At 35.1% G+C, this 14,074-nt stretch overlaps 1 protein-coding gene across 5 annotated transcripts in view; it reads right to left on the bottom strand.

The window, feature by feature from the left end:
- Window positions 1-758: 758 nt before the first annotated feature.
- LOC107162396 (monocarboxylate transporter 10) overlaps window positions 759-14,074 on the bottom strand; it is a 359,340-nt gene continuing 346,024 nt past the window's right edge. For all 5 annotated transcript variants that reach the window (XM_089228029.1, XM_015509271.2, XM_015509270.2 and 2 more), the window contains 3 exons: window positions 11,106-11,382; window positions 5,316-5,697; window positions 759-4,186 (listed from right to left, as the gene is read on the bottom strand). In XM_089228029.1, coding sequence (XP_089084155.1) covers window positions 3,528-4,186; window positions 5,316-5,697; window positions 11,106-11,382 — 1,318 coding nt within the window. In that variant the 3' untranslated portion in view covers window positions 759-3,527. The remainder of the gene's footprint in view (window positions 4,187-5,315; window positions 5,698-11,105; window positions 11,383-14,074) is intronic.

The following is a 14,074-nucleotide window of genomic DNA, read 5'->3' as shown; positions in this document are numbered from 1 at the left end:
TAGTAAGAAGAGGACGGAGATGGAAGAATATGATATTGTATCAGGGAAGGGGAAGCGCGTGGTTACTCTTCATTAGCTTCACTAGTCAAATTGCTTATATACTTACCTCTTGATTCAATTATTATAAGAATCATGTGCACTCATCGACCATCGTCAGCTCTTAACCTAAAGTAAAAAAAAAAATACTACGAAAACATAAAAATCAATACAGTGTAGAATATTCGTAACAATTGTACAATTTATTAAATTAAATGTAAATAATAAATTATTTTATTAAGTAAGTATTTATACAAAAAGGATTTTACTCGGTTCAATATAATAAAATATAATTTGTTTATTTGATTTATATTTTCTACCTTTTTTTTATGATAAAAATAATGTTGTACACCTTTGACATAGATACGCAGTTCGTTATTATTGTTCTTAAATTTTTTCGTTAACGTATATTTTGAGATAGGTATACCTAAAATATTTATGATTTATCATATTTTATAATAATTATGAAAAGGACTCGCGTTTATAACAGAACCTGTTGTTCGTTAATGATTTATCTATTTATTATTTTTATTGAATGTTTTGAGCTGATCTCAAATCAGATTTTTTATTATTTCGCAATATTAGGCATTTCAAACAGAGTACAAAAAGTTACACAAGTCCGACTGCCAATACTGCCAATTATATTTATGATAATATGTTACATATTAGCAATATTATGCGTCCCGTGGGAATAGTGGGATAACAAAATACATAAAATACGATTTTAAATAATAAATAATTATTGTACAGTACAAATTTTATTAAACTTCAATATTATAAACCGTCGTAATCACATAATATTATAAACAGCGTATTTACGTAACAAAATCACACGACATTAACAATGAAACATTATCCAGGACCAATTCTTTTATATGTAATTATATATGATATAAATAGAACGGAAAAAAAATCACTTTCAGCATTACGTTATACAATAACTTTATAAAGTGGATACTGAAACAATAATTACATAATGATGACGAATTATCTATAGTTCAATTTATTTAAAATGCAATGATTAATAAGTAATAACTATAGCGACACACTAGGTATACACTATTACGCTTAAGTTATTATCATCATAAAGCTGGCGAGTTAAGTGCTTGCCAAGAGTTATTGTCATTCGACTACAAAATAATGCGAAATATAAACTTGCGGAGATGATACCGACATTATGTACATAGGTACCCTACCGATGTTAAACTAATAAATGAAATATTTAAATTCAAACCTTTAAAATCAGTCTAGAATGAACCGTGTCCAAAATCTTATATCACCTGTTGATTCGAACATACAATTTTTTATTAATATACAATTATTACACTTCCACCTATCTAGGGACCATTTATAATTTGTGTACACACTCTGCGCGCGTTCGTATATTTCCATAAAAATATCCTTTCAGCGTTTGTAAAAGTTAATTTTGGGATATTTGTCTTAACTTTATTTACTTCTAAAATTTTTAAATTTGAGTAACATTATATTTGCGATAAGAAAAATATTGCTATAAAATATTATCTAGGTATACAAAAAATAAATAATCCGCTAAATAAAATTGCACATAGGTACTTATATGTATGTAAGCAATGATAACAAAATAATTTAAATTACACATAAGGAACGAATTTCAAAATGAGTTTTCAATGTCCTTTTTTAAAAATACGAAAAAGGTCATCATTCTCTTAATAATTATTGATATAATGTTAATATTATGTAATTATTCAAATATAATGAAGGTGTTTCGATTTTTTTCTAAATTTTCTAACAATAAAAATAGGCATAAGTTAGTTAAATCACCTATAGATATTATGATGATAGTGACATACTTATTAAATATTATCAATAATTTCATATATAATTACTGTTGTCATATTGTATGGATAACATACTACAATAATAATAATTTAGATGTAAATATTAATTTTAAAAATGCACATAATTAATAAAAGTATTAGTGATTATATATTTTCCTTATTATATAATATATTTGTATATCGGTAAACAATGTTAAATACATGCAATGCAACGACATAAATAATAAATTATACCTATCTATTTTTTTTCTTTTCATTGATAAATTCACTTAATAATTATTAGAATTTTTTAATAATTTGATTTTGATTTTCGTTCACATAATATTAAGTTTTTGTTTAATAATGACCAACCAGAAACAAATTGTCTGAACTGCTGACATGAAACACCTAAAGAAGTAACGTTGTTGTTAAAAACCATAATAATAATTATTGAGTTTCAAAATAATTATCACAAAATAGCCACCAATAGTGTACAAAACGATTTCGGTTATGAAATATAGAAATGTTAGGTAGATATCAATATAATTTCAAGAACCATTTTTTTTTCTATTTTAATTTCAGTACTTGTGTTTTACTATTGAATTTTTCCAAATCTCATTAATTGTATTTGACCAAGTCTCTCGATAAACGGTTTTAATTTAATGACATACAGAAATACAGAATGTTCGAGAACTAAGTAATGACAAAAAAAAAAAAAAAAAATCATAACAATAATAAATAATGAACGAGAACCGTAAAATGCATGACGAAAAACATCATGATAATATTATGTGATCTGCTAAATCGCATTTAAATATTGCCATAGACTTATAGTTTTGTGTAAAGTATTACAAAATGCGTACATGTGGTGTTGGTGGGTTTTTGTTCACAGTTCATACGATACGTTTATGTGTCACGTTTTAGTAGTGTTATCGTTATTAAGTAGTTTAAAAAAAGAAAAGCGTATTGTACAATATATTAATATTGTTATTGTAGTTATTAAATATTGTATCGAATTCAACTATTACCGCAAGCATAAAAAAATTTTACAAATTACAGTAGGTAGGTAATATTATTAGTTAGATCACAGATTCAGCCAATGACACATATTAGTGCTATAATTAAATTATTTTATACAATTTTACGATATTTTTATTATAGGCAATAATATCGTTGTATGTAATAGGATAAAATCGAAACCAAGCAAATTCGTTGAAATAATAATATAATTTAAATATTATAAATTATAATAATATGAGAATATGACGTCAACGCAGGTCTATATTATCAAAGTAGATACCTAGTAGATATCCTATATCAATTAAACATAAAATTTTAATTTAAGGGACAACCATATTATTTAATTTAGACAACTACTCGCTACTGTATTCATATACAAATAAAAAAATAATTTTATACAATAAAAAAGTCCAATTGTTTTCCGTTAATATATGGCATATACGTTTAAAGCATATATTATACTATTTTTGATTACAAAAACGATCGCCGCAAACATTCTTGTAATGCCGACGACCCAAACATATAATATGTCACTTTTCAATTATTTAAATAAATAAAAGAATATAATAGTAAACAAATAAATTAAAAAAATTAAATGAACACATCTTCAACAATAATAATAAGAATAAAATAATAATAAAATGTATTAATATAATATTATTACGAGCGGTAATTTTACACGGACGCCTCGTCGATGACCGTGATCATCCTGCTGTTGTTTCCGGCCACTAGCCGCCACTTGCCACCCTTGGGCGTCTCCTCTTCCGCTTGTTTGGCCAGTGACCACCTGCGGCCTTTCCGGTCCATGATGACCGGCATCTCGGCGATCAGGTTGTTCTCGAACTCGCTCAGCATCAGGTAGTTCTCCACCTTGTTGCATGACGTGATGCAGTCACCGATATAGTCGAGGTCGTCGAGCAGGTTGTCGGGCAGATCCATGTCGGCGATGCCCTCTTCGGAAATGCACGTCAGCTCGGGCTTGTCGTTGGGTCCGCCACCCCCGGCCCCACCACCACTGCCGCCACTACCACCACTTCCGCCACCGCCCATCATCAACCCCAAACCGCCAGTGCCGCCGATGAGTCCGACGCTCTGCATGTTTAGGGGTGGTTCCATCACCACCACTTCTTCAGGCTCGACGGTGAACGACAGCCTCCGGCGCTGTGGACACGAGTCCGACACGCACAGCTTCTTCGTGCCAGACTCGTTGTGCTTGTGCCGGGCAACGTTCCGCCGGTGCAGGTCGATGAAGAACATGGTCAGGCTGCCGAGCAACACGCACGCCGAGCTGAAGTAGTAACCCGACTTGGCGCCGTAACCGATGTTGATGTAACCTGTATGCGATAAAAAAAAAAAAAAAAATAGTTAGATGATAATATGATATAATATGATATCGTATAAAGAAAAACGAGAAAAACTCTTTCCGTTCCCATCCAGTTTTCGCTTTCGAGAGAAACCGCATTAAAAACGTATTTCTATAATGACGTAGTTAGGTACTATACGTAGAGGTTGTAATGACCATACGTTATAATACTATGTAGTATATACGTTTGCCCGAGCCAAATGTTTGAGACGAAATTACCATATTATCGCGAAATTATACGTTTTTGTGCTGTGCGTTCCCGAATCTATGCGTTCAACCCAAACTCAGCTGTTGTGCGTTATTACGATATTACGACGGCTAACATTACACGTGGGTATATATTATTTGCATTATTATATTATATATATATATATATATATGCGTGTATGTGTTCGTGTGTGATTATCGTCGTATATATAGACGCAGTGTGGAATATATTATTATAATAAATACGAGCAAGTGGGGCAACACGCGCGGTAACGTTGTGAACGGTGTTTGTGGGTTAGATTTACGCGTGTATTATACCAATAACCTAACGATATTATATCATATTGCACGTTGCTATGTTAATGCGTATGGGACGTATTTAGTATGTCGTTAGGTGCCGAATGGTGGTACCTTTTCTTTTTTTCGAAAAACGCGACTTTGCAGTCGTTAAATTTTATGACGCGTGGTCAAATATTATAACGAATGGCATTGGCTGCTCTCACGTAGAAATAATAATATCAGCAACAACAACAATGCGCAACCGCCAACCAGCGCGCCTTATTATCTCTGCGATCTTTGATTCTCTGCTATGCACTTCTATGCTACATCGTATGGAAAGAGGTATAAACCGGAATCGGAATTACGAATCAAAACACCGACACCGTAGATTCGCCTTCATAACCTAACCCCTCTGCTCCAGAGATATCTCTATAATCAAGTCGTGTTAATTGCCCGGATGAATTATAACGCTACTACTCGCAATTTTTGACTTGTTTGCATTTGTTCGGTTTCGTTCGACATAATATACAATTACACAGTGCGATCGGTGGTGTGGTAAAATAAAATTTATGTAATCTGTTAAAAAACATATTATTACGTATACCATGACTTACCGGATATGGGCACCCCTAGGGCGATCGGTATGGCCTGAGAGCACTGGACAAAGCCCCAGGTGCGGGCGAAATTCCGGGCCCGGACCCTCTCGTACGTATACATCTTGAGCGAGTAATGGTACCCGCCGCAGAACATTCCGTACACCCAGGCGAACATGACGTACCCCTGCCGGTCGCCTCGGACCGTGGTAAGCGCCAATATGGATACGCCGCACATGAACACGGACGCCTGGCACAGGTACTGCCTGGCGATCCGGCACTCCACCGAGTTCCGGACGACGATCAGCCCGAACGCCATGCACCCCACGGTCCACGCGAGTCCCATGTGCACCTGCAACGTCAGCGCCGAGTCACCGAGTCCGTCCTCTTCAGCCTGGTGAGCCTGAAAAATCGGTTTGCGTCAATACAATATTGTCAGTCGTCAGTAATTCTAGCCCGAGGATTTCGTTTTCTATGATGTATAAACATCATCACCCATCGTATTTGCAGGACGTAAGGATTTAGGCGACCCGTATCGTGTGCGCACGTCCGAACTCAAAACTCCCGTCCCCTATATATTATATATTCTATCCAATATCTATAGTATTTTATCGCATTTTTGTTGCTTTTGTTGCCAAAAGAAAAGAAAAAAAAACATTTGTAGCATTCGTGCCTACGCCAAATGGCACCTCTAAATTATATATATACATGTTACATGTATTGGTCAGTGTTCCACAACAGTCGTCTTTCGTTATAGCCGAAAACGTTTCGTTTCTAACGGATCGTTGAACTGATATCGAAACTATTTTAAATCTCTAACCAAATCATAATATTATAATCGACCTGCACACACACACACACACACATTATTTATGTACGTAATGAAGTTTTTATGTGGGCAATCTGAATATTTATAGGAGGCTGACCGGAGAAACTATCGGAGTCGTTGGGCCTTGGTCGAGGGGCGGTGCAGCCTGAGCAGATCCAGACAAGCTGTGTTGGTACAACGCGGGCGCAATAATATAATAATGTTTAGTATTATGAACTATATAATATTGTATAATTACGAATATAATACTCGAAAGCCGTGCAAACGTATAGAACGATGGGACACATACGACAATACGTCATAATAATATATTTTCTGGAGTCCATTAAAAACGAAACGATCGCGAAATACTTTACGAGATTTATATCATGTTTATCCTTTATACACTTATACAATATATTATTATATGCACTCGGTCGAGTGCTTTACTATACTACGCTTCGGTCGTTTATATTGCTCAGCTACCACAACTAGGACATGATACAATATATAAATACTACTACAGTACTACTACTGAACACACACATTATTATTGTACAGTATTCTATGCAGTCTCGGGGTTAATGTTTTTCGCCGCAGGAATTCATTGGTCCCGTTTAATAATACGATGGACATATATTATATATTAAATATTATTATTTTATCAAAATAATAAAATTAATGTTAAGTTAATCGTATTCATCGTCGTCGTATATCTGCAATCAAAGGTACCTATACGCCTCCGAGATATACAATTAAAACGTCCTTTCCCACCACATTGTGGAATACAGGAAGGGGAAAGGGCGTTTATAATTTTAACGATATCTGCCATAGCTACACGTCTGCGTTTATATAACATATATTATAATGTGTGTGTGTATATTATTATGAACTCGTTGAATTCCGGGTATTTCGCAATCAAAAATTATTTTATGTGTTCGAAATCCTCAGTCGTAAACCGAGCAAATAGCTTTAGCGTTGTAAAAGCCCATAAAACAACTGTACGACTAATCCTTTTTTATATTGGGTTGACGAACGAATGCGCATAAATCGTGTCCAGTCGTGCGGCGGTGGTGGCGGCGCGATGGGAAAACTTTACTTTTATCTTGTTTTTATCACTTAATTGCGCCTAAATCTAAAACTTCTATTGTTTTTAAGTGCTCGTCTCACTGGTAAAATTTGTTCTCGTTTCGGTTCATTTTGTAGTACTTGAAGACGGTATTTCAAACCATTTAACTATTTAAGTAATTTATTTAATTCCTTCAGTCAAATATTGTTTACTCGTGGTTTCAGGCCCATTATACTTAGATTCAATTTTAATTTATTAGACACTTCGTCAACGATCGAACCGTCTAAATCTTTTATTTTATACAATAGGTTTTTACATAATATCTATCATAATTATTGTTTATATTATTTTTATATATAAAATACTGTCAGTTTTATAGCGCTGCATAAGAATCTATAATAAAAAACTATTTATATGTTTAAGTAGGTACTATTAAAAATTATATTATATCATATATATATATATATTTATGAGAGTGACTGAACGATGTTATTGATGTTATACCTATTTAAATAAATTTATACTCATCTTTCACAAATAGAAAAAAAATAAATTAACATACGGCGAAAATTCAGTACCTACTTGAACAGTAACAACCGCTCATGCTTTGATAGTGGTACGTATTTTTTTATGAGATTAAACGAAATATGACAACAATTATTAGGAGGTCGTGAATTAAATTTGATCGTTTTGAAGACACGCGCGTCATGTATGAAAAATATATAATAATTGAATAAGCTAATGGAAGAACAAAATGTATAAAAAAAACCAGACTACTGTTGTATCACGCTGTTGTGATACGGAGTGCATGCATGCAATTGACAACTGCCATCACAGTCGAGTTGTCGTTCTTTAATGTCTTGTTAGTCGTATTTGGATATGTGGGTTATGTGTGTGGGTGGTCGCTCCAAAAATAAAACTCCAGAGTATAACCAATATGAAATATGATGACAATCGAAAAGCGTAACATTGAAAAATTAAATTTTATTCCGATCGCATTCGGCGTGTGTTTGGCAAAAGTTTATCAACTCCGGAAATAAATTGATCTCTTCCGTTTTTTCCGCAGCATTTCCACCGAATTTTCCAACGCCATCGTTGTCTCACCTCTTCCCATTTCAACGGCCGCGTAAGGGCGAAAACTCCATTCGCACATGAGATGACGCACGATACCACTATGCAAGTAGTATACCTACCATGGATATGGTATATAGTTATGTCTCTAGCAGTAGCTATTTTACAATCAGTGTTTAGAACTTATAGCGATTGTGTATTGAATGAACAGCACCGGCGGGAGGTTTTGCGGGGCCTGAGGTAGATTTTTTCACGAACCCTAGATATATTGTTAAGTATAGGCACGAACAATTTTTTGGCTCATCATATAGTACCTAACTAATCGTTTGAATTTTTTTTTCTATTTTATACAACTTACCTAAAAAAAAAATATTCATGGGAATTGATGTGCACATAACCAATAAAATTGTTTCAAGCGAATGATTTTGGACATTGCCGTCGCGCGTCGGTATTATAATTTTTTTTTACTCTCCCTCGTTTATTACAATATTATATTCCGATATCCAATTTTCAGATGATAGTAACATTCGTCGATCATTATCTTAAATTCTTTGATAAGTGTAGAAGGCAGGATTACACTTACGCAAGTTATCGTTCGACCGCGAACAAAAGGAGAAGAGCACGCGGGCCAACTACAAAAAACAAAAAAAACTTAATTAAAGCAACGCTAATATACTGCAGGTATCGGCACCGTGTGTGTTGTCAGAAAATTTTTTATCATACGAACGACGAATTTTGATAACACATTCGATTTGTGTGTCCAGATTGAGAACGCCGATCGTCAGGGTGTGTGTGAGCAGATTAACAAAAGTCGCATGGACGATCGGACGTTTCGAGGATAAAAACCTAAACGAGTTTGTTGACAAAAATGCGAATACGAAATCGATGCACGAAAAGGCTACGGCGAGTGGCGCGAAAAAGAAGAGCTAGCGCGAAGTTGGTAGCAAAAGAGAATAAGTGCGTTGCGCGACTGCAATGCTCGTACAGCGTACGTATGGTTGGCAAGTGGATCATTCCGTGCGATGAATGCTGGTTTGAGTGGATCGATTGAAATCCACACAGTAAATAGGTCGCGTTGCACCTTATTGAACGTCTTCTCCGTAAGGCGTAGTGCGTTGAATATAAAGTGCGTCTAACCGTACCGTGGTTCGTACACGGAGTGCATCGGAGCTGTATTGTGGAGTCTCGCAACGCAGCTACCAGCTCAGGAGGTCGTGGCTCAAGTTAAGCGGATTGAAAGCACTCGCCGAGATTCTGAGCGCGGTACCGTATACAAACTCAAAGCTTGTTCGATGTCCGCTTTTACTGTGTTGCGCGGCGCGAGTAGTACGATAGAAACATTGGCTGACCACTGCGGCCATTCGTGCGCATGCGATGAAAACGTTCTACCATTCCGTTGGCCTGAGGTGTATACGGCAATGTTCGAATGTGCTGAATGCCGAAGGTGATCAAAAGTGAATTAAACAGATCCTACTCGAACCCTCAGCGTTGGTCGGCGCGATAACGACGTCAGGCACGCCGAACCGTACTATCCAGTTTGTTGTCAAACGCTGCGCGACAACGTAGGCCGACATATTCTCGATTGGCCACGGCTCATGGCCATCGCGAGAATCGGTCGACGACGGTTAGTAGGTACTATTGTATCCGCTGGACGGTGGTAGCGGCCCAATCAAGTCAAAGTGAATGTGACCGAAGCGTTGCTCGGTGTGTTCGCAGGCTTCGGTTGTATCGCGTGATTGCCCGATTCATGTCCGGTCTGCAGCAATGCAGCAATTTGTTGAGACGAAGTATGGCGCGTTACCGTGTAATGAGTCGAAAACTGCGCGCGGAATAATCCGAATACAGCACGCCGCGCGCAATTCAGATAGGTGCGCGCCTGCAGCAGCGACAATAACGAACTTGTTGTGTTATCAGCGATAATACGCTGAAGCTGCGGATCGTTAGCTTGGTCGATTGCTCACTGCCGTCCGGTAGCGTTGTTGTCTCGGCGATTTCAAGTGTCGACAGCGCATCGTGGACAACATCGCCTAGCCTTAAATAATATGTTCGACGTGTGTATGAATTGTGACAGAAACGAAGTCTGTGTCATACCTGTCAGCCGATGATCTTCTCTGCCTTGAGTGTAAGCATAATGCAGGCGAAAATGTTTGTGTTCACGTGTTTGTGATCCATTCACAGTTTCGTGTAGGTAAATACGCGGCGAGAAGTATATACTCTGTCATACGTGCTGTACCTTTAATCGGCGGGAGATAACATTTTCGAGAAAAAACCTCGCTGCTGCCACTTAAGTTCGGTGAATCAAGAGAAAGCGTTTAATCTGCGGATGGCACTTGTGCTTTTAATTTGGAAACAAAATTTTAGGCTTACAAAGCTACAATAACTATAAAATGCGATGAACAACGCGGGGCCCTGGGCAGCTGCCTCTTCTGCCATGCCCTCCCATCGGCAATGTGAATAAAACATGGCACAGTAGCTGAGTATAACATACGAGTACATACGTTTTTAAGTTTTTACCTAGATACCTATAGATAACTACCTATACAAATAATTCAAATAGAAAGTTTTATTTTGACACCTTGGCGTTCAATAAGGAATTTCATGTTTTGTTCATACTTTAGCAACAATATAACTATTCTTTTAGTAAAGGCACCTACGTCCCACAATTGTTTTTAAATATATCAATATTTTAATATAACATAATATTATGATCAAGTCCCGAACCATGATTATTATGCGGTTTTATGATAAAATTTACTAAACATAACGTGCATCGAATAATACACGTATAGGTACGTGGTAATAATAAAAATAATAACGTCATAACCAATATTGGTATAAATTCATGCAATTATACGAAACTGACCAGGTAGAATATCGGAGTGTTTATGCCGAACGCGCTGATGCCGGTGGACACGAGCAGGATTCGGACGGTCTTGCTGCGGAGCGTGGTGAAGTCAAGGAACGGTGGCCGGTCGTCGTGACGGTTCTTGTCCTTGATCTTCCGCTTCTGGTTCTTCAGGTGCAGGATGGCCCGTCTCTGCGGGTGGTACAGCGACGCCGACCTGTAGCACGTGCCCAACAGGAAAGTGGTGAACACCGTGGCGGTGACCAGCTGGAGTCCAAGTCGCCAGCCAATCGCGCTGCAACACAATCGTACGTTATGAGTACAGTGAAAATATTATAACAATATTAATGAACGAATATTGGCGAGGGACACGTCGATAAATTACCGATACGACCAGAGCCGAGGAAAGCTCGTTGAAAAATAATGGAAAACGCCGACGTGAAGTAGACCGTCGTCGTCAATCCCGTAGAACGGATTTTCATTTTTCAATTTAAATTCCTTACGGGGTTTTTTATGCTTGTTTTACGAAGTCTTAAAATATTTATGAAATTTTAAAATATACAACGACATCTTTATTTTGTTCAACAATAAATTCCTCAAAATATTAATTGTTCCGTTACTTACGTACTCTAAAATACAGTTTATAATAATTGTAATAAATACTTGTAAAATTAAAAGTAAACTAATTATTATAAAGGTATTATAAATAGTAGCGATAATTAGTAAAAAAAATCATCAGTAACAATTATATATATATATATAGGTAAGTTCAAAAATCTATGGCTATAATATTATTAAAAGTAAGAATTAAATTTCTCATAATTTTCTAAATAACCAGATTTCAGTTAATAGTCAAGTATTTTATAGATCTTTTTGCTCTTGATTTTTTGTTTATTCATTTATTATCATTACATTTTGAAGCCCTTATGTTATTCATACCGTACTACAGGACTATTATGCTATTCATAAACTGAATTTGTTCATCAAAAATGTCAGTTATACATTTTTATTTAAACTGTACGTAATATAAAATAGTGATTTTTTTTAATCATGTATGTTGACGCCGCAATGAAAAATATAACCACCAAAACACCGAGACCGAGACCGGTCATCTTTCTCTCTCTCTCGCACACACACACACATACAAACACACACACACACATTTTAAATTATTATTATAGTAGGTCGAATAATTGTTATCTGTTTTTGTGGTTTATTCTCGTTATAAGGTAAAATTTGTGATAGTTATTATATTTTGTAATGTGTATTATAGTCGAATATTAAAATCAGTCGTATAAAAACGCTCCTTAAGAACACGCCGTAGGATATCACCCCAGTGTTAGTATAATATAATTGTATATATACCTATGCAATTTTACTATATTAGAAGTATATCAATTAAAGTGTTATTAATCGTTATTTGAATTGTATTATATTGTATTGGCGTTAATCGTCAAATATATTACTACTTGCGTATATTGCGTTAGAGGTATTGATTTTACAATGATGTGTGCTTTCGAGATTTTTTTCTATCCGGATAACGGAGGAATAAAAAAATATCGAGAAAAGAACGTGGAAAACCGCAAAATATCGGTGAAAGAGCTTAAGCAAGTGCGGTTTTACATAAATCTTGACCATTTTTGGCTTGGCTCCGCACAGAACCGTTTTACGTGATTTATCACGACTTTTGAGTGTAGATAAAACCCAAAACTCCGGTATCAGCACTTTTTAAATAATATTGTTTGCCCGTCGTTATCTTCGTATAGGATTATTATTAATACCTACATTATTTTCAATAAATATATCATAATGAAAGATTTTGAATTAAAACTGCCAATTAATAATTTATTCTATAAGACAGCCGAAGAGGGAACTCATCCTAAAGACACGCGTCCGATGACTAATTATAACATGTCTTACAATAAGCTATTATATCATATTATTATTCAAAAAAACGCATTTCACAGTTTAACCATCCGGTTTCGACGATACAGAAATGTTTACCTGACAAAAATAAATTATTATTTGAAATATTGTTTTATTTGAAACTACACAAAGTATTTTGCGATGTTATGCCTATTAGACATTAATTTATGCTCAAAATAGTATTATAACATAATATCATAATAATACAACACACTGCACGCACGTCATCGATTTGTATAATTTATTTATTTTTTTTGTTATTTAATTATTTGATTGCTGTGATATATTTTTCAAATCTTATAACATATATTACGAAAGTAAAAAAGTATATGTACGATCGGACGTCGATCACAATTTTCTTATTAATTTTTATGATTTAAACTTTTTGTCGGAAACAAGATTTAAACCTTTGAAAAGTGTAGAGCATTTTGTATTATTTTTCCGTGCTTGGTATAAATTATTTTACCACATAAACTATGCTGAGATCATTAAATTGCCTGAAATTTTTTTATGAATTATACACATCGATGATATGTGTAATACTCACTAATACTGCATTGCTTTATATTATGTTACGTTGTAATACTAATTTGATCATAAAATTTCTAACATGCATAGCATCGTAATATTTTGTGTAGTTTTAAATAAAACAATTCATTGAATGTTTTATAGTAGCTTAAACTATTCATTTCTAGGACATATAAAGTTTCACTGGGAAATATTATGATCCTAGATCGTCGCTTGAAATTAATTTTCAGACTTCCAATAAATCATGGTTAGATTTCATGTTATCAGTTATATATATATATATATATTATATATATATATATATATATATAGGGGGAAAAACTAATAACCCAAACTCGGCTTTCATTGAATTTTCATATAAAAATGCGGTAAACATGCCACTACGTGTTGCAATCGATCCCTCCCGGCGCCCGCCACCTATAAACTTGCAGACCCTCCTGTCTCCGTCTATAGTTTATACAATATCGTTGTTGGGGTGGATACTAATATTATATATTATATTACACAAAAATTGAAAAAATATCAACAAAAAA

Source organism: Diuraphis noxia, unplaced genomic scaffold (assembly GCF_037042655.1).
Source record: "Diuraphis noxia isolate RWA-SAM2 unplaced genomic scaffold, SU_Dnox_SAM2 contig0005, whole genome shotgun sequence".
NCBI lineage: Eukaryota > Metazoa > Arthropoda > Insecta > Hemiptera > Aphididae > Diuraphis > Diuraphis noxia.
Note: the sequence above shows the minus strand (reverse complement) of the source record. Positions and strands in the feature narration are given on the sequence as shown.